Source organism: Pelodiscus sinensis, chromosome 6 (genome assembly GCF_052426305.1).
Source record: "Pelodiscus sinensis isolate ZL-2025 chromosome 6, ASM5242630v1, whole genome shotgun sequence".
NCBI classification, from domain to species: Eukaryota; Metazoa; Chordata; order Testudines; family Trionychidae; genus Pelodiscus; species Pelodiscus sinensis.
In genome coordinates this window covers 48116268-48138507 of record NC_143057.1, presented here as the reverse complement: position 1 = coordinate 48138507, position 22240 = coordinate 48116268, and the positions used below count along the sequence as shown (strand labels likewise).

General features: G+C 44.2%; 1 protein-coding gene across 1 annotated transcript in view; it reads right to left on the bottom strand.

Annotated features, from left to right (window-relative positions):
* SECISBP2 (SECIS binding protein 2) overlaps positions 1 to 21561 on the bottom strand; it is a 44984-nt gene extending 23423 nt beyond the window's left edge. Inside the window, 8 exon segments of the mRNA XM_075931874.2 lie at positions 3130 to 3279; positions 4174 to 4340; positions 9325 to 9406; positions 11271 to 11506; positions 11937 to 12063; positions 14777 to 15035; positions 18655 to 18791; positions 21412 to 21561. Coding sequence (XP_075787989.2) covers positions 3130 to 3279; positions 4174 to 4340; positions 9325 to 9406; positions 11271 to 11506; positions 11937 to 12063; positions 14777 to 15035; positions 18655 to 18791; positions 21412 to 21447 — 1194 coding nt within the window. The 5' untranslated portion in view covers positions 21448 to 21561.
* Between the last annotated feature and the right edge of the window lie 679 nt (positions 21562 to 22240).

Below are 22240 nucleotides of genomic sequence, written 5' to 3'. Positions count from 1 at the left end.
CAATCAGCACACACCTCACTTCATGTACCCTTGATTTATGTACATGTCACTTCAATAATACCAATTGGGGGAAAAAACGACATGGATGGAAACGAGCAAAATCTAGCAATCCTGTGCAGCTGTAAACAAAACGTCTCATGGGCCACACACAGAACCCCAATGGTACACAAGCTGCCCACCACTGTTTGATGAGAGCATAAAGAAGCACACCATAGGCTCTTTGACTCCCTTCATTCCTCTGACAAGCTCCCTGTATGCCATGCTTCCATCTTCCACAATTTCATGGACCTTCTGAAGCCATCCCCATTCTCCATCTCAGCCCCCCCCCCCCCCCCCCCCCCCCCCCCCGCCATTCTCTCCATGCTATGGGCTCTGTGTGCCTTCCTCATTTCCCCCTGCCACATGCGAGGACTTCTGTGGGCCTTCTATGTTTTATTTGTCCTCCTCCCCCATATCACTGTCTCACCTTCTTTCCCATTTCCCCTCCCCAGTCCAGGGGTTGTGCTCCTGGTCATTTCCCCACTCTGCCACCTGGTAGGGATCTGTCTCTCCCATGCTCCCTTCCCCACCATACCATTTTCCACGCTTTTCCCACCCACCACAAAACCTAAAGTCCCCAGTCTCTGTATGTGCCCACATTTGTAAGGGGGCCACTCACATATTCCCAGGATACCAGACGTTTTGGTACTTCCGGGAATGGCATAACTCCACTCCTGCTGGAGGATGCATAGCAATGTGCTGTCCAAAATGTGTCCCCTGCCCAATACCAACAAAGTCACATCCAAATCTGTCTCAGTTTTGGATAGGGACAAAGTGCCAAAAAGCAGGAATGTTCCATTTAAAGCCAAATGCACTGCTTACTCATTTTTCCCTAAGCCCTCTCTCCCAATTCCTATTTCCCCTCTCCCCATCTGGGAGGCAAGTGGTTTAGAATGTCAACAATTTTACTAAACTTCTCTGGTATTAATGAGTAGAGCTGAGATGGGGGATATAGTTATACTGGAAAGCATTAATGCCTGCCATCAACTAGTTCTTCTATCTAAAAAGGTAGTTGAAGCTGCTGCAAGATTTAAGGAGCCTTATGGCTCTTCTATTTCCCCCTTCATGTTTTTTTCAATTTTCACCCACTGATGCCTAGAACATCAAGTATTGGAACTGACCAGATTTGGTTTTCAAATATCTGGTATGAACAGATTGACATCACGGAGTTGAATGAAAGACTTCTTTGCTCAGCCAATTAGCACCACAACGTATACATAGTGGAATTTTTGAATATGTTAAAAAAGTTTTCAATCACAATGTACTTTAAAATGCAACTTACACTAAGTAATGATAAACTGAATGTTAACTATGAAAATTCATCTCTCAGTTTTGTTGTGCAATGTAATGTCTACATGACAAAACAGATTACTCTAACTTCCTGTTCTGGATTAAAAATAATGCTGAGTAGAATTAATCATTTTCTGGAAACAGACAAACACAAGTTTACATTAATGAGCCCACAGTAACCTTAAATTGCTCAAATTACTCATATATTTGAAGTAGCTCTATTTGACGTATTTACTATTTATATAAAACAGGAGTACTTGTGCCTTCATACTGATCAATTTCAGCAGGAGTTACACAAATTTGAAGACCCCACTGAGTTATATCAGTGAGGGGCAACCTAGACTACTCCGTGGGCCACAAGACAGTCATAACCAAGATGGTCTCCCACAATAGGGTAGTTTTGCTAACTGCACTTGTATACCTAAAATTTGCAGGGTATGCCAACTGAATCGTAGCAGCACTTTGATTGTATACCGAGGGAGCACACTGCTCTCTCAGTGTTGTGCAATCAGCCTGCACCTGACATCACAGGCCCTTGCTTCAAGTGTGTCACTTCTGTAATAGTGGTAGGAAAAAAGTTGTGCAAACGAAAACCAGTAGAATCTGGCAACCCTGCATGTGGGCAATGATAAACAAAATGTGTCCTGGACCACCCAAAAATCTCAATGGGCTGCATGTGGCCCTTGGGCAGCAGGTTGCCCACCACTCGGTTATAAGTAGGATTAGTGAAGGAGTTAAAGTTAATAAGAAAAAGGGAAACCAATTTACAATCTAGACAATTTTTTAAAAAAACAGGATATTCTAAGGCCCTGCACATGTCCTCAAAATAATATTTAATCTGAAACACATGACAAACTTTGAGCTGTACAGTGTAACGCAATAGTAAGGATGTTAAGGACCAGTCAATTATCCAATACCCAAATGCTTATTGTCGAGTCGACTAGTTGCTTACCCCACCCCCTTGTTGCCTCTATCAGATAGAGGCAGCAAAAAGGGGGGGGCAAGGAAGAGGGGGTACTTCAAAGCGACAGCGCCATGTGGAGCCTGGGGTATGGGCTCCATGCTGCACTGCCTGTTTGAAATGCCACATGGAACCTGGGGTCAGCTGGGGAGTCCCCAGCTGACCCCGGCTCTGTATGGTGTTTCAAAGTGGCAGCACTGCATGGAGCCTGGGGTCAGCGCAGGACTCTGAGGGGCTCTTGTGCTTTTCAAAGCAGAAGCACCCGCGTGGAGCCTAAGTCAGAGGGCCATCCCACTGGCCCCAGGCTGCACATGGCATACCAGCTTTGAAACGTACAAAAATCCCCAGCAGGGGCTTCTGTGCATTTCAAAGGAGGAATGCGGAAGTGCCTATCGAGTAGTCGATGGAAATTCCATCGATTACTTAACTAGTAAATTAATCAATATTTAACATCCTTAGTAAGAAGCAGATTGCTTTCTTTTGCTTACTCCTTGAAAGTTTTTGTTTCTTCTAGTCACAATGCACATTACAAACGTGTATCCTAGGAACTTACTAGTACAAGCATGGAATTCAGTGGGACTGAATACGGTAGATACAAGTGTTGTTCTACCACATCCTGTTTTTTCCTCTAATCTTTGTGGTCTTACAGGGTCAATTTTCCTAAATACTTAAGTTAGGGTTTTGTAATATGCTCTATTTTGGGACTAGGAGTAAATTACCTTGTAAAATAAATGCATAGAATCAGTCTACACCACAAATCGAAATCCATGATTCTACAAATTAGCAATTCACATGCCAACCCCTGAACGTGCACACATTATCAAATTTTTTGACTGTACCTCAATCCTTGGTGGTTCCTGTACTAGAACGCTTTCATTCTGAGGTCTTTCCACGTCAGGATTTGATTTAGATTTTTTTTTCTTTTTTTTCTTCTTCTTTTCTGACGCTGCCTCAGCCTCAGTTTCACTAGCATCATTTCTTGTTTGTGACTATTGAAAGATCACAATGAGTGAGTAATCACCTTCTTACAGATGAACAGTACCAGAATACAAGTAAAAATATTTTTTTTAAATCAAAACGATGCAAATGATCAAATGTACAATAAAGTATACCCTAATCACTCAATATTGTGAACACATGGGCAGAGTTTGAGCATCATTTAAGACCCAGCAGCAGTGAAAGCATAGCAGATAATAGCTGTGCAGTGCATTTACTGCATTATAACGCAGCATGCCTGGGATACAGTGATTTGGACAGAAAAACTTTGCTAAGGGAGGTCATGTTTCAACTTTAACTTTTGAAGATAGCAAGATGAGAAAAAAATTGTAACTTAAAATTATTGTATTAAAATTAGCAACCAATAAAACATTCAGACGTAGATAAAAGGAAATTATCTAGATTCCTGTTTAATACTATTCTAATTTTTTTACTATGCTAGACAAAAAGGCACATTATGCATGACACTTCTGCCAGTGTAAAATTACACGTAAACTATCTTAGCAAAGAGACATTTGGTTTCCAGATAATATTTAAAAAGACACTGAAGTATCAATGGATGATGTTAGGAGTTCTCAAAACTTCCTTATACTACAACCCCCTTCCCACAACAAAAATTAAGAGGAACTGAAGCCTCAGCCTGCCAGAGCCCGGCTGTCCAGCCAAAGGCCAAACCTCACTGTCCCAGTTGGGGGCACGAAGTCAAAATGTAAAGGGCTTTGGCCCCAGTCAGCAGAGCCTGAGCTTTGAATTCAGCCCTGGGCCCCAGCAAATCTAATGCCAGCATTGGCAATCCCAATAAAACAAGGCTGCAACTCACCCCAAGGTCCTGACCCACAATTTATAAACCAATCAATGAAGCATGTAACAGACAATTGGCTGAATACCTTACTACTGGTCTGAACATCTTGTTTTTCTTTCCTGTAAGAATGGTTACTGGAAAGAAGTTCACAGGCTGGCGAGGAAACAATTCTCTTTGGAACCTGTGATAGTATGGTGGCCAGAGATAAATGCGACTGAGTGGAATGAGATGCAGATGTTGGAGGAAGTTCTGCTGGAAAGAAAATAACATTCAGAGCTATCCAATGGCAAATTATTTCTCCAGCTGCATAACATTCAAAAGGTTTAGGAATGAATCAAATACCACTACCTCTACAGTTAGTGACAAAGTATTCTGAATGTTTTTAATTTAATTTATTTGCAGGGGTTGACAAATTATGGAAAATCCTACTCGCCAGACAAAAAAGGGACTCGCCACCATCCCCCACAAAAAGTATTTTTTAATGGCATAAATTCCTAATAAGAATAAGAACAGTAATTACTAATAAATTATTAATAAATATAATCCAGGTTATTAAAAAATCTCTTATAAACCTCTATCTTTTCTCTCTGCTGCCATGTCTCCTCCCTTGCTCCATTAGCTCCCCTGGTGCCTGCTTCCCCCCAACCTCTCAACCTCTGCTGTCCTGACTCCTGCCCTTCTCACTGCCCTCAACCTTTCTGAGACCTGCCCCACTCCACCAGCCCTTCTCTCCACCCTGTGCCCACTCCTCCAGTAGCCCCACTCTGATCGTGTGAACTACCTCTCCTCATCCCCTCTCTTAAAACCTCCCTCTACACACCTGCCCTGCCTCTCTCCTCTGGTGATGGTTCCTCTCCTGCAGGTGTCTGCCCTTCACCCCCAGAATCCCTTGACACCTACACCCTCCTGGTGCCTCCCCTTTCCCTTACTGCCCCTGCCCCCTTTGCTCTCTTTTTCCGATACCCACCCCCTCATCACCCTCTGCCCCTGTTCCCCTCATGCCCCTGTGCCCTCACAGATGCCTTGCTCCTTCCTCATGCCCACCCCTTCTTTCAAGCCTTCTCCCAGCACCTCCCCCTCCCACCCCCACTGCCCTTACCCTCCCCCCTCCCACTGACACCTCCTCTCTTGCCCTTTTCCTCACCGTCTGCACTTGGCCCCCTGGCAGTTGTCTCTCCTGCACCCCGTCCCTTAGTGCCTTCCCCTTTCTTCTTCTTATTCTTCTCCTGACCTCCTCCCCTCAGAACAAGCCCCTTCCCCATATTTTTCCCCTCCTTTCCCCACAGCCCAGCCCAGCCCCTTCCCCTCCCCAGGGGCCAGCTCTAGGTTTTTTGCTGCCCCAAGCAAAACATTTTTTGCCCCCACCCTTTGTTGTTGTCTTTTACACGTTTGCATTTTGCAATGGGGTTTTTTTGTTTGTTTTCTTTTTTGTCCCGGCATTTTAGCCCTATAAATAACAAATAGCATTTTCATTCGTTTTTTTCCATAAAGGCAAAGGCGCTTCAAGTGAACTCCCCCTTTCACTCGCTGCTGGGTCACAGCAGCCTTTTCCCTGCCCTGTCCAGCCCCTCCCTATGGGCAAGCACCCTTCACTCCTGACCCACAGGGGGAGCAGGGTGCAGGGACAGCACAGAGCCAGAGGGGGTGCAGGGAACAGTGGGGGAGTACAGGGGTGGCGCAAGGAATGGGAGGCATAGAGCCAGAGGGATGCAGGGATCAGGGGTAGCAGGGTGCGGTGGAGGCACAGGGAATGGGACGCGGGGAATGGGAAGGGCAGAGGGATCGGGGTCTAGGGGCAGTGCAGGGAATGGGCAGCACAGAGCTGGGGGGGCAGGGATCAGGGGAACAGGGTGCAGGGTGTAAGGGCGGCGCAAAGCCAAAGGGTCGCAGGGAAGAAGGAGAGCAGGGGATCCGAGGTGCAGGGGAGGCGTGGGGAACGGGCGGCGCGGAGACAAAGGGGGGCTGGGGCCTTGGCAGGACTGGAGCCAGCGGGGCAGGCCCTGGCTGTGCCACGCGCCGCAGGCAGCTCCCAGGGACACGCGGCCAGAGCCGAGCTGCCGCAGCCCTTTAAAATCAACGGGGCCAGGTCATGCCAGCGTCCTGGCATCCCACCCCGCCTCCTCGCGCCAGAGCTGCACGCAGACAGCCCGGTGGGAAGAATCACCACACTTCCCCCTTCCCAGCAGCGCTCTGCTCCTCCGCTGGCCGGCGGATCGGATGGGGCCGCACCGCCCGTAGTGCGGGCTTCAGCCAGTCCGCCCCTGCACTCGCCAGCTGGAAAAATCTACTCGCCGTGGACGAGTGCATTTGTTGAGCCCTGTTTATTTGTGTAAATTGATTGCTTGGCAGCTAAAGACCAAGGTGTTTTCTTACTATATTTTACTTCCACTAGGCATGCACGCTTGTTTGTTGTTTTGTAGATTCTAAGCTTTGACAGTGATTTTTATTTGCAAAAGAGAACTGAAAATGAAATTTTGGAAAAACTGCAGTTTCATTTAAGAGGAAACCCTCTCCCAATTATTCTACTTCTGTGATTTGAAAGCTGGTCTTTCAGAAGTTGGTCCACTAAACGTTACCATCTCATGTGCCTTGCCTCTCCTACTATCAACACATTTGTCAAAGATGTCTTGACAGCATTGGCTGGGTTGGGTGACATCAACTCAAACTTCTTCAACAGCCTACCTAAGGTTCAACACTTACATATTAAATATAGGAGTGACAACATAGATGGTAAGAAGAAGGTTACCAAAGAGCAATTCCTACTACTACTGCTGGAGTTCAGACACAAGACATCAACACTTTAGATTTAAATACAGAGACAGAGCTAATATCAACACTGACATGCATCAAGGAGATCTAAAGCCATGTGTTCAGAGCTGTCTTGCCAAAATACTGTATGATATTGCTAGTAGTGGCTTTCAGCAGAAACCACCAGTCTATAATTCCTAAAGTAGGCTCACGTGACCTCTGCCAATAAAATGAGCAAGTTCTTTCATCCTGGCTTTCAGCCAGCATATGACACAGGTCATGACAAAAATTGTTCGCAACACTGCTGCCACCTCAGAGAAAGAGAAACTGTCCCCCAAACTCAAGCAGTAAAGACCTTGCATTTATCTGCTGGAGAAACTGCTCTGCAGCAATAGAAATAGTGAAGTCTGAATTGGTTCCACTTTATCTGCAAAGCCCCAAGAAACATAACTGTAATGATGATCACTTAATTAGCTTCTGAAAGAAGACAGCGACTAACAACTAAGTAGTCAACTACTCAAAACAAGTTTGCTTACCAAGATTTACTAAATGCTGTTAAGGGTACTTGTAATTTGCTATTTTTTAAAATAAAAAGCTAAGTACAGTAAACATCCGATAATCTGGCACCTTTAGGACCCAGCGGGTGCCGGGTTATCAGATATGCCGGACTATCGGAAGGGGGGGCCATGCGGGAGGTGGAGGGGATGCCACCCCAGACCCCTCATAGCCCCCCCTTCCGATAGTCCGGCTCTGCCGGGTTGGTCCCCGCAGCGCCGCACCTCGGGGCTGCGGGACCAACCCGGCAGCATCCCAGTTGCTTTGTCCCAGGTGCACCCAAGTCAGCTGCTGCTGAAACTGACCAGCGGCTGATTCCAGGAAGCCGGGGCACAGCAGCTCTGCCTCGGGCTTCCTGGAGTCAGCCACTGGTCAGTTTCAGCAGCGACTGAATCTGGAACAGCTGGGGTGCTGCCGGGTTGGTCCCGCAGCCCCAAGGGGCAGTGCTACGGGACCTACCCGGCGGCACTCCAGCTGCTCTGCCCCCGGCTTCCCCAATTTAGCCGCTGGTCAGTTTTAGCAGTGGCTGAATCTGGGAAGCTGGGGGCAGAGCAGCTCCAATGGTCCGGCTGCCCAGAGCACTTCCGGGTTCCTGATGGTACCGGACCATCAGGAGTGCTGGACCATCAAATGCCGGACCATCGGAGTTTTACTGTATTCCTCTTAAGGAGTACCCTTAACATCAGAAGACAAAGATCACTAAACTTCAGGTTGCGAAGTATCTGATCATGTCTTAAACAAAATACAAAAAAAACAAACAAAAACAAAAACACAACCCCACACACACACACCACACACCTGCAAAAGAATCAATACATCACCACTACTCTCTAGATGTCCACAAAACCATAGAATGGGATAATTAGCTTGTGAATTCTATATACACCAGTTAAAACATTTGTGGTTACCTCAACTGACAGAGCACCTTTATCTGTTAGAATACAAATGGATATAGTTCTGAACCATATAAAAATGATCCATTAATATACAATATTGGTAACTCCTTGAGATAAGCTAATACATAAATCTGAGGAAACCTAAGACCTAAAATAATTAATATATTAAAAAGTGGTTTGCTTTGAACAATTTTCCTTATGCCATTTTTGCTTTTAACAAATAAATTTAAAAAATTAAAACTAGCAAGCTCTTACAAACTAAGAACTCCTCTGCATTAGAAATCCATGATTTACATATATTTTGGAAATAGTTTGTAGAAGTCAAAATATTTACATAGCAATTAAAACAACTATTTGTCCTCTAGAAGCACTCGAATATTGCAGTGAAGAAGGAATCTTTCACGTTTGCCTCATTCTCTCTCACTGGATAGTTTTCATACTGTAGGTTTTTATTTTTATATGTATACATTTATTTTATTCTCAAGAAGCACTCAGCAGCACTAACTTTTCTATTAAGGAGAACCAGAAACAAGTCAAACCCAATAGGTCAGAGGTGGGCAATAATTTTTGTAGAGGGGTCACTTCACCAATTTTGGTAGTGGTTCCTGGGCTGATCCTGCTCCCAAAAAGGGTGGGGCAGGCACCATCCATGCTCCCCCATAGGCTAGGGGAGCATGCGAAATCTCTCAGCCCCCACCTCTGCCATGCCAGGGGTATGGAGCGCCCAGAGGGAACCACCAGCCATTTTGAACAGCTCTGGTCCTGCACACCCCTGGCAGGGGGAGGAAACTTCATGTGCACCCCCACACCCAGGGGCCAAATGGATGCATGGCACCTAGAGGGACATGCAGTGGTTTGAATGTGTGCCCCTGGTGAGGGGAGGAGACTTTGCACCCTCCCCCACTTACGGCTGGCCTGGGAGGTGCAGCAGGGCATGCCTAATGAAATGGTTTGGCAGGCCAGATGTGGCTCCCCAACCATATCTTGCCCACTCCTGCAATAGGTGATTGATATTTTAGGGTTTCTCCAACACTTACCTCTAGTATCAAGTGAAGAGGATTCTGAAACTACTTCTGCATAAATTTTTGATATTGCTTTGTCTTCCACTAACGCTTCATCCTGAAAAACACCACCGCATTATTTTGTATTCTTAAATACAGAAACAGAAAACTCCCAATGTACATAACTTTTTAGAATCATCTGGAACAGAATCATTGTGCCCAATTATGCTATGCAATTATACCGAGATTCAAATCTTAAAAGGGGTTAAAAATGATACACTAAGAATGCCTCCTGTGCAGAAGACCTTCCCAACCAGCAGACATGACAGCTGTCTCAGATTCCAGCTAGTACGTGTACAAAATGCAAATCAGAACAGACTTACCTTAATTTAGCAATAAAGAATGAGGTGCTGAGGATTTCCTGGGAATTAATGATTGGCTGAACCAGATACATTTCAGTCATTAATTCACAGGCAACATTATGCAAAAAGGTAGTTTTTGATGACTTATTTCCCCATCTCTCCCCCACACACACATGAAAAATGGATGAAGGGAACACAGAGGGGATACATTAATGAAGCATGTAGGCTCACAGTTGAGAGATTCACATGATGTTTTGCTGCATGTGGGAAAAAATATCGGTCTACAAAAAATTCAACTTATTAGCAACTTTTTGCTAGTACCTGAGATGCAGTTATTCATTAGTGGCTAATAAGTCTAAGCAGTCTCACTCCAGGGCTCAGAGTTCCTCTCCCAGCTCTTCCTTTCTTATGCATAGTCCCCCAGCAGGGCACAGCCTGGAGAGCACAGAGATGTACTGTGCAGATTCAGGCTGTAGACATCTTTATCTGCTATTGCTCTGTCCACAGCCTCACCTCCTCTGTTCCCAGCCCACAGTCTCTTATGTCCTGTGTAGTTAGACCCTGTTTGCAGGCAGGTTTGCCAGGCTGCTTCCTTCTGGGGCTGCAGCCTAGCAAGCCTCCTTTTGCCTTTATTCCAAAAAAGCTGCTAATAAGCAGGACATCACTGATAACAGCCAAATCCCATTAACACTAATGTTAATGACCTGAAATTGGTTCCCAGCAATGTGCTGCCATTATCCAGAAGTTGTTAATATCAGGATTTCTATTCAGCAGTAATCAACTGTACAATAGGCTAGATACTAGCTGTTCTAGTATAGTCATGGGGGAATTCTGTGCCTTTATGGGCTGCTGGAACTGTAGAACTCTGCTCACTGTGAGTTGTGCAGTGGCCCAGCTGAAATAGAGGTTGCCAGGTTGATCTTCATTCTCCAGGGGATGGGAGAGAGCCCATGAGACCCAGCTCCAGAAAAGGGCGAGAAAGGGTAGGGCCACACTTCACCACGTCACATCTCCCAACAAGACAATGAAGAAACTAGGGAAAGTGAAGGCTCTGAAGGTGCAGATGTCTGGGCTGAAGGAGCCCTGTGGCTGGGGAAGGGGTATGCTGATCGTCTGGGCTCTGGAGGTGCCCCACTGCTGAGCGAAGGATGAGGGTGTCTGGGATCTGAGGGTGCCCCAGAGCTGGGGTTCAGAGTGGTGGTCATGGAGATGCCTGTTTTCCCCATCCACAGCTCATTCCTGTATCCGCCACTCCCCACTAGAACTGAATTGTTGTAGAGATTTCAGTAACTCTACTCCTTGGGAATATTTTCTTTTGTTTTGTGGGTATTGTTGATATACCTGTTAACATGTATTTTGAAATAAATTACCAAAATAATTTAAACTGGAATGATATTGTTATTTTGGCAGAATTTTAAAATAGTGTGCATAATCATTTAAATTCTTATTCTTGAGCAATTTTCTCCTATTTCAATAGAGTGACTATCTTTTCTCTTTTTCCTCTACAAACTATTTATTATATCATCATCCTACTAGTGATACAAGTTGTTTAGTGATTCATCAAACCAATCATTTTTTTGAAACACTCTACGAGGCTCCAAAATGTAAACATTAGCTAACCTCTGTAGTCACCAAAGCAGAAGTCTGCGTTCTCACTCGTTGTCTCAAGAATGCAGTACTGCCTTCAGCTGAGCATAACGGTCCCCGTTTATGTTTGTGTATGTCCAATATATCATTGTTTTCCAAACTCTGCAACTTAGGGAAATCCGAAAGGGTAACTTCAAAGGCAGGTTTTGGAAGAGACTCGTTTTTTGGAATCGGTTTTGATTTCCTGTTCACAGCGTTATTAGACCTGTCTAATTAAAACACATAAAGTCAAAGAAGCCAACTATCTTTTTATAATCGCTAAGTTATACCTAGAGTTTTATGTCACCCCAGCTGTCATGATATCTAAGCATACTGATTGTCATAAAAAAGTTTTAGGTCATTATAATAAAGATGCAGAAAGAGTAATTTAACAGTGAATCTAGGAGTAATTTTAAATTTAGTTGCTTTCCAAGGAATTTCTTCATATAAATCTACTTTATGCTGTGGAATCAGCAAATAAGGTTATTCATGGTCCTCTCTCAATAAGGGAGTCACCAAAGAAGTATTCTCCCCATACTTCTTGGCTTGGCATCTCTACATTCAGAAACGAAGTAACACTTGACTAGAAACTACTGAATAGTAAACAATTTCAATCTCTACTGCCTATGTTTTAAGTCAGTCACATGTTAGGACCTGTACCTGGTTTCAAAGTATCTCGGCCGTACACAGAGGTATGAAGTGAACTTCTACTTGTTCTTCTGTCTAATGAGTCACTTCCATCAAGTCTTTTATTGCCCAATTTCTGCTCATCACCTTTTGATCTCCTCTGTAGGAAACAATGAACTGAAAAGTTAAATCAAAGCCTTCCAGAAGGTATTTTAGTTACACTTTGTCAGATCACCATATTTGCATTACCATAACTTAAGTTACATTTAAGTAAATAACCTTAAGATTTTTAACTTTAAATTAGTACACAATAACCAACTGATTTTGATGACCAATAAAAATCAGAGGAACATCAACTATTAAATCTGATTTACATTGTGTTATTTGTGCTTAAATAGTTTTTGCATGTCTCAGTTTGGAGAACAAAGCCAAGTTAGGCCACTTGTTTCTAATCAGTTGGACTGGTAATGCACACTGAAGTCTTTGTCTACATTGCCAATTGAAGGACACAATTTTTTCTCCACAGGTGCTTCATAAAGCTCCTCCTCCAGACAAAAGTTTTCCCTCAGCAAGTGGCAGTGTGAATGGCTCAGCTCCTTGTCAATCAGGAGTACTGTCCAGGCCACAATAGGAACCTGACTCCTATGGGGTGGAAATATTTGGTCAGCAAAAGTGCTAACAAAAGACTTTTTATGGATATGGTAATTTAATCTCCCACCTATGGCCCCAGGATCACAAGGCTCTTAAGTCTGCATCAAGAGAGCCTGGAAGCTGGTCAACTAAACAAAATCAAATAGGGAGTCACCTGAAGAATTCTCCCCATACCTGATGATTTGGCACTTGTAGGTTCAGAAACATAGTCACACTAGACTAGAAACTACTGAATAACAAACAAGTTTAATTTCTACTGCATGTGTTTTTAAGTAAGTCACATATTAGCACCTGTGCCTGGCTTCAAAAATATCTCTGCCATGACAGAAATATGAATTTCAAGCAATGCCTTGATGTAGGTATAAGACTAGCATGTTGTACTATGCTTTCATTTTTTAGAACTTTATTTCATTGTACTTTGCATTTGTCTCAGTTAAAATGTCTCATTTAAGTAACTGGTTTTTTTGCAATTAGATACAAGACTATATGGCTAAGTTTAGACCTACTGGAAACCATAAAGTCTAGGGTATGAAGAAAGGGCAGTTGGGCCAGAACAGAGGAGGCAGTGGCTGCCTTATTCACAAGGGGTCTGGTGAGGAGGCACAGGAGGGGTACAAACATAGCCCAGAACAAAGGGCTGCTGTGAAGTGAGAGAGGAGATCATGCAGACTGGGGTTCAGAAGGGCTAGTGTCAGGGCAGAGGCACAGGAGCTAGTGGGATGCCAACACACTGAATCAGAGGCTTAATGGGAGTGGGGATGCAGAACCTCATGAGAGCAGAGACAGATATACCTAACTAAATGGAAGAGCCATGGGTTAGCATCTCTAAGACTCTCCACCACCTCCCCAAAAAATCCCTTTGTTCCATACTTCTCCCATCCACAGCCCAACAATCCTCCACATTCACTCCCAGGCTCCTTCCTTCTCCCTCAGCTTTTTCTTTACCCCAGATTCCCACAAGACTTTGCACTGTTTCTGGGGGGTGCAGGAAATCTGTTTCTGTGTATGAACTACTCAAACTTCTGTACTAGTATGTCTAATAGGATTTCTTAATATACACAAATAGATTCCTTACTCTCTAATGCTTGATTTTTTTTGGTAGTCTGTATTATTAGGCATACTTCCTGACAGGTATTTTGACATATATTACCAAAATAATTCAAACTGGTATGATTATATTACAGGCAGTCCCCGAGTTACGCGGATCCGACTTGTGTCGGATCCACAGTTACGAACGGGGCTTTTCTCGCCCTGGAGGACTGGAGCGGCGGGACGCCCAGATGTGCTGCAGTCCCGCTGCCCCCGTCCTCCGGGACGAGAAAAGCTGCTCCACGTCTCCCTGGTCTGCTGGGGGGGAAGCCCCCCCCCAGCAGACCAGGGAGACGGGGAGCAAAGCCTTGGAGCATGCCCGCAGTGGGCGTGCTCCAAGGCTTTGCTCCCCGTCTCCCTGGTCAGCAGGCCAGGGAGACGGAGCAAAGCCGTGGAGGACGCGGGCGGTCCCGCCACCCGCGTCTCCCTGGTCTGCTGGGGGTAGGAGGTGCAGCTAGTGCCTCCCCTCCCCCGCCCCCCCAGCAGACCAGGCTTTTCTTGCCTACGCCTGGGGTAAAGCAGCTGGGGCGCTGCCAGGTTGGTCCCGCAGAGCCGCTCCTCGGCGCTACTGGAGCAACCCAGCAGCACCCCAGCTGCTCTGCCCCAGGCGTCCCCAAGTCAGCCGCTGCTGAAACTGACCAGGGGCTGACTACAGGAAGCCCGAGGCAGAGTTGCTCTGCTCCGGGCTTCCTGGAATCAGCCGCTGATCAGTTTCAGCAGCAGCTGACTTGGGGACGCCTGGCTTTCTTAAGTTGAATCCGTATGTAAGTCAAACTGGCGTCCAGATTCAGCCGCTGTTGAAACTGATCAGTTTCAGCAGCGGCTGACGCCAGTTCCGACTTACATACAGATTCAACTTAAGAACAAACCTACAGTCCCTATCTTGTATGTAACCCGGGGACTGCCAGTATATTATTTTGACAAATAAAATATGCACCATTTTAAAATATTATGTATATTTGAATTATAAGAGTTTCTACTACTCTTCAATTTTATAAGAAAAAAAATCTTCTAGTTATAAAAAATATCTAAATCTACATTAGTGTTAACATGGTTCTCTTTAAATGCTGTTTGCTATTGCTACAAGTAGTGATTATTAATTTTAAAGCTTACAGAAGAAAGTATTCACTTACCTTAGGAGTCTTTATAGTTTCTTGTCTGATAGGGCAAGTGTGTTCACCACATTCACTAACTATCCTGGAATGACTGTATTGTTTAGAGTTGTTACAATTATACCGAGTTCTGGCTAGTGGGTATATTTTTGGTGCAGCATCAGATGAAAGCGAGCTAGAGCATTGCTCAAGTGGAGTATATCCCATAATGCTACCAGATATATATTGAGAAAGAGCTGAAGCGCCATTCCAGGACTCATCTTCCGCACATATCTGTTGCCTAAATAAATACACCATTCTTTAGCTGAAGATTTTGTTCAATATTAAAGAGGCATAATACGTTGTATGACAAGCATTCTCCATAAATTCAACTAAGTAGTTACTCGTTGCTTTCTAGATAACTGTTTTAAGCATAAACTTCAAGTTATTTCTTCCAACATGATTAAAATATTTTATTTAATGTTTCTCTCCTTTATATTTAAACTTTCATAATGTTTAATTTTTTTAAAACTGAATCTGCCTATAGTCTGTTTAAACTATTCTGCTTTACTTAAAGTTATACTTCCCCATTCAAACGTCACCTGCTAGCAAGTTCTTTATTATTTTGCTAGACTTCCTTGTGATAAAGTGGGAGCTTAAACACAGATAGAGGCTCGAAAGTATAATACAACTAAAAAGTATACGTGAATGCACTTGGCTACAAGGAAAGGAATATGAAGTACTGAAATTTTATTTTAAAATACAGTTTAGAAACCGGAGTATAATGCAGTAATCAATGGGACAGAATGCATCCTAATAATACCATACGAGGTTATTAGATGGCAGATATTGGGGTTGTGCTTAGTGGCTAAAGGAAGCCTTAAATATAGCTTCTGCAAATTTCACATGTCTGAAGGTTTCATAAGGAATATATTTTTCTACATTAATATCAGTAAGGTCCCAACCACTTTAACCGGCCCTCTGAAACTGAAGACCCACATTTTCCACAGAAATTACTTTTACAGATACAAAGTGAAACTCTCAATTTGAGCAAACAGATGTTAGCTTATGTATATCCAACTACAAGTTTTACCCAGCGTTGCTCAGGTCCTTAACTCAATTTTTGTTTTTTTGGAAAATAAAATATTCATTTAAATCATTGCTCTGTGGTGAGGCTGAGGATGAGGGGTTCAGTATGTAGGCTGCCCCGGGGAGAGAACCAGCCCCTTTCACCTGCCTTGTGATTGTTTCTCATCAAACCATGCAGAAAAGAGACAGAATCTCATTCTGGTACAGCCAAACTCTAACCTTGCTTTCAGTTATGATAAGAGGAAGCTGTACACCAAATTTGGTGGTCCTAGAACTTACAGGTGGTCCCCAAGTTACGAACGCATCAACTAACGACCATTCGTCCTTACGACCAACCTCCCATTAAGCCGGTCCCCAAGTTATGAACGCGATCCGCGCTTAGAAACAGTGCAGTCATTTAAATGAATGGGGTCCGACTTACGAACAGATCGAGTTATGACCAAGTGTTTGATATGTAACTCGTTCGTAAGTTGGGGACTATCTGTACTCTTTAGGAGTCCTTGAACAGACAGACAGCTATTTATCTACTACATTTTAAAACTGGTTTACTTTGGCCAATGTCTATCAGCTTGATGTTTTCCTATTTTCATATATTTATTCAATTCTGAAATAAGCAAATACTTCAGATATGCAAACAAATAGTAGGAAATGCTCTCTCTCTCTGGTCATAAAAGTTGTTTTGACTTAAGCCTATCCTAATTCATATGGAGAAACAGGCAGAATAGTGCCTCAATCCTTAGCTCTGTTTTCTGATTTTAATCCCCAACAATGCAACCTTAATCACAATATTGGGGCTTCTCACTATTTCTTTAATGATGTCATATTCGGTCATAAATCAGACTGCATTCAGCTCATTAAATAGGTTACAACACAACAATGCAAAATACAAGCTGAATACAAAGACAATTTTGTAACAATTCTGAGATCACGTGTTGGAAAATTCTGTTAAGGTATTAAAAAAACCCACAATCTTTGGGGTGCAGGGAGTTCTTAAGGAGTAAATGAGTTACAGGACAATGCAGTTCTGCCTCAAATGAAGGAATTCTTACTAAGAAGCAAACAAAAAAGTTAGGACATCTACTGATTATCCAACAGAACCCGTGGAATTGTTAGTTATTTCCTATGCAAACATACAGAAGATGTAAACACATCATAGGTTTTTATTTCTGGTTTTAATAAAATCTAGATTAGAGATTTAAATCTGGTTTAATTGGTCAAACATATTGTTTAACCAGTTACCAAATCCCCCTTTTAATTGGTTAATTGGAGGGGAGGGTCACTGGACTGTGCCTGCTGTGGACACGGCAAGCTTTACTGCTTAACTTTTTAAACGTTCACATCCCTAATCTACAATGGGGAGTCTTGAAGAATGCTACATTAAGAATAGTTTGGTTGTTTTTTTGCAAATATATTTTTTTCTTACTAGCTTTATATTTTAAAATAAGATTGTTTGGGGCGGGGGGGGGGGGGAGGAGAAAGAGGAAGGAAGGATTCTGAAGATTCCTTATATTTAGAAAGAAGGCATTTAAAATAGGGAGTATCCTCAAGTTATGGAGGTTCCCTCTACCCCACGATCACGGGTTCTCCTTCCCCGTCAGTACATACCCACTGTTTCTCCCATCCACATCATAGTTTGTCATCCTTCTACCCCAGGTCTACTTCCAGAGACAAAGACCACTCTTGAATCTGCTACACTAGGCACTGCAGAGTGATATGGCTCCTCTTTGGCCTCCTCTACCATAATACCAGGTCTTTGGATTAACAACCTAAATACCAAATCTGTATCACTCAGAGAGATAGGCTAAACCAGTGTTTCTCAACCTCTTTTTTTTTTTTTATAAAGTACCCCTTTAAAAAAAAAAAAACTATAAGCACCCCCCCATATCTACAGTTTTCAGACACACATTTTTTTTCCCCTACCATTGCAACACATTTGTTTAAACAACTTAATCGTAGCCGGGTGGGCGATGACATTTTTCAGTGTAAAAAGTACAAAAAGAATAAAGCACTGTAAAACTTAAAACAAAAATTCAGTTTTCTCCAAATTTCAATTGTGTTGATGTACCCCCCCAGATGTCTCTTGAGTACCCCTAAGGGTACTCGTACCACTAGTTGAGAAACACTGGGCTAAACTAGGGGTGGGCATGATGTCCTTTGTGGGCCGGATCAAGCCCACCAAGCCAGTTGATCTCATCTGGGGCCACCCTGCTGTTCCCTTGTCCCCAGGCCAATTGAGATTGGGGGACAGGGGAGCGTATGAAGTCTCCTCCCCCTATCAGAGGCATGTGGCACCAGAGGGAACTGCCAGCAGTTCAAAACTTCGCTTTCTGATCACTCCCAGAGTTGGTGGAGGCAGGACAGAGGCAGGGGGCAAGAGATTTCACAGGCTCCCACACCCTCAGGCCCTGCTTGGCCTGAGGGTAGTGTGCAAAGCCTCCTCCCACTGCCAGGGGCACATGGTGCCTAGAGGGAACCACAAGCTGTTCAAAACAGCTGGCAGTTCTCTCTAGGCACCTGGGGAGATGCAGGGGGGCCCAAGACTTTATGCACACCCCCACCCCCAGGCTAATCAGGATCTGTGGGAGGGAAGAGCACAGGAAGTTTCCTGGCCCTGGCCCTTCCACCCGAGACCTCAGCCCTTCTAGGGTGGCCTAGGGCCACTTAAATTATTGCCCACTCTTGGTCTAAATCATCCATCCATTCAACAAGGGCTACTAGAGTTAGAAGAATTAAAGTGCTTCTTCAATTCCTACTTCCATTTTGGAAGAGTAGTCAAAGAAAAGGCACTAGAAGATTACAATTATCCATATGAAATTCAGAAAAATACATACTTATCGACAGATGGTTCCTGAACAAATGGATAGTATGTAGTTGGAAAGACACATGCTTCTGAGGGTTCTGACCATGGCACAGTTACTGTTGTGTATTTTGGGACAAACGGTTTGACATCTGCTGAGAACTTGAAGCCCTGAGAAACAAAACGTTTTTGGATACATGCACTTTGAGATTAAACCAAAAATAAGTGGAGGACAGGAGGAGAGGAATCAACCTCATCTATGAGAGCAAAATAGTCACAAAAAGAGTTATTTGTTCTAATAACATAGTTGTGAACAAAATTCTCAGAAGTGAAAAGGAAAACACAAAACAGCAAAGGTTTCATTGATTTGCAAAATTATTTCCCAATAAATGCCTACATTTAACAGAAAATACACAAAACCACACTCCATTACTAACATGCTGGGATCCTGCTTAACATGAGATGAATAATTAGAATATTCATTTTCAAATTTATCACTGAATCAGGATAATCATCTCAGCAGATAATTAGTATTATTGTAGAAGCCATCTCCAAAGATACAATTGTGACTATGGTGATAAGCATGTTTTTTGTTTTTTTTAAATGTGGATCAAACCCTAAATTCTATACGTTTTAATGAGATTGTCACCACACTAATATATTCATTCTGACATGCCCAATTTTAGAGGTTTTCTATATTACTAAAGATATGTAAAAAGTTAATTGGCTAAACTTAATGTTTAACCAGTTAACTGATAAAATGGGGCAGACAGTAGGGGAGGGCGTCCCCTGCTAGGTTGGAGCAGCACCCCCTTGTCCCACCCAGGGTACAGTCACCCCCCCCCCCCCCGCATCATGAGTAGGGGCTGATCCAGCCCAGCTGCTTCCGACCACACTCTGGACTACCAGTTCCCAGCCCACACAGGCTCAAAGGATAGGAGTCAGCAGCCTTGTGCTGGACTGGAAGTGGCAGCCAGCCAATCCCCTCCTACTGCCTTCCCACACAAGGCTGCTGACTCCCAGCCTATCCACACAGGCAGGGAGACAGCAGAGATCCCCCCATGCAGTTTACCATTACCCTGTAAGCATTACCCATTAAGAGTGATGCTTACCAGGTAACCGGTTAGCCATTCACATCCTTACTTTACCAGTCTACTGCTGTCTTTAATAGGCCTTCTGAATGTAAAGAAGGCTCCCAAGTTAGAACCAGAATTTATTTATTGATGTTACTTGTTGCTGGCATTTCACAATTTGTGCTTAGAGAAAGAAGTATGTCATAATTCTATGCATTCTAATACATGCAGTAAGCATTTTAGAACTGATTATATATTTCTTCATAACTAAGACTATGGGAAAACTTCCTTTATTAGTTTTCATTGTGCAAGCAATAACATAAACTCAACTTCATGAATTATTGTATCCATGCAAGGGCAGATGGTGTCTTGTTTATAAAAAATGTTTCAACAGTAATGTCAGTGTTCACAATGCACCTATTGGACTAAGAGCACCCTCTGATGGTTAACGGTGCATCTGGAAATTTGAAGTAAAATTTATTAGGGTAAAGTAGCATTTAGCATAAGCTTTTGTGAGCTACAACTCAATTCCTCAGATGAAAGAAAAAGAGACTATTTGAGCTAATTAAATTGGAATGGATGTGGATAATATATTTACATAAATTTTAAATTGTCTGCAGGTAATTAATAAATGCCATCTTTAAAAATGATTAAGACGTTTCAGATACATGAGCTCCTGACTCACCTATGTGTGAATATACATTTCTGATCATAAAAGGTTATCTTTTCCTTGTTATTGCATAAAAGCCTCACACAAGCAACAGAGAAAACCGTTTAGAAGTCTCTATTCTGTATAGGCATATGCATACACTTAAATTTTTGCAGGAATGATCTCTCAGGTCCCTATATAGTGACTCTCAGAAGTCAACAGTTGCATGGTCCCAGTTGCAGAATCAGGTACAAGCACTACCAGAGCAGATTACATGAGTAAAGTTACATACACACTTGAGTGCTTTCATTTCAACTATGATTCTGCAATCGAATCCCAAGCAACATCCACTAAATTGAAAAGAGCTATTTATTTACAGCTGAATAGGTTATGCCAGCACATCTATATTGGTTTATATGCACACCTCAACTTACACCAGTAAGGATTTGTCTGCATGGGAAAGCTAAAGGAAAGAGTGAAATTATGGCACACTAAAGGGCTGTGGATCCCATCACCTGTAGACGGCTCTCAACAGGCTGGGAGCTCATCTGCGTGGGCCTGATTGTAAGATCAAGGCTAAAGGACTATCAAAATAGCTGAAGAAACACAGAAAGACAAGCTGTCCTTCCACCCCGCTCCCCGTCAGCTTCAGGAATACGGATGGGGTAGTGCAACCACAGGTGACATATTATCTTCAGTCCAAAGTATCAGTTCAAGCTGATGGCCCCTTAAAAAAATAAGCCCACTGGACTCAAAGGCCAGCACAGAGCCCGACACAGACAGGGCCACGGCAGAGGTGGCCTCTGCTTGCACACACACGGCCCCCGCCCCAAGGCAGAGCCGCAGGGCGCCCGAGCCTGCAGGGGCAACCCAGCGCCGGGGCAGGTTCCCAACCGGTTCCTGCCCTGCAGGGCCGGGGCGGCTTCTGCGCGTCGCGTGTAAGTGACTCGGGAACCGCCCGATGGTGCAGTCAGAGCCTCGGGACTGGGCGAGGCGCCTGACCCCGGTACAGCCCCTCCCCCCCCGTTATGTAACGGGTTGTGGACAAACTGCGGCGCCGCCCCCTTACCTGGCCGGCTGCACCCGGCTCCCGCTCCGCGGCCATCGCCAGTCGGTGCAGGGAAGAGCCCGCCCCCCGCACGACACCTGCTCTCCCCCCTCCCCACCCCCCCAGCTCGCGGCCAGCCGGCGCTCGCCAGAGACGTCAGAAGAACCGCGGCGCAGCGCGCTTGACGTCACCCTCCAATCAACGGCAGCTCGGAAAGTCCGAGGAAGAGCCGCTTAGTCTGGTCACGTGACAGCATTGCCCAACCTGCCCTCCAAGACCCCGGAACCGAGACTCCTACAGGGGTGGGCAGAGGCCGCGGGAGGTCATGTGATCCGGCCTTCCCCCTCCGCTTTTGGGCAGTGCCTCAGGGAAAGCTGATAGAGATGCAGCCTTGTTAGTCTGGTGTAGCTGAAACAAAAGACAGGACTGTGTAAAGACTAACAAGATGGTTTATTAGGTGATGAGCTTTCGTGGGCCAAACCCACTTCCTCAGATCAATATGTGGAAGAAAATTGGCACAACCATATATACCAAAGGATACAATTAAAAAAATGAACACATATGAAATTGATAAATCAAATTTTAGAACAGAGTGGGGGCTTGTGCAAAAAGCCTGCAGTGTAGATGTAGCCCTAGTGTCCAGAACAAGTGTACATAACATACGGGAGTTTACCACTAGGGCAGCCTGGGGAAACCCTAGGGCAGAAGAAAGGTCAGGGGAAACTCTTGATGTAGTGTCCCAGGGAAATCTGTTGCAGCTGGGCAGCGATTCTCATTCCTGCCAGAGAGCAGGGGGTTTCTTTCCTGAAAAAGTGTACTCTGTGCAGGTGTAACTTGGGAGAGCACTGCA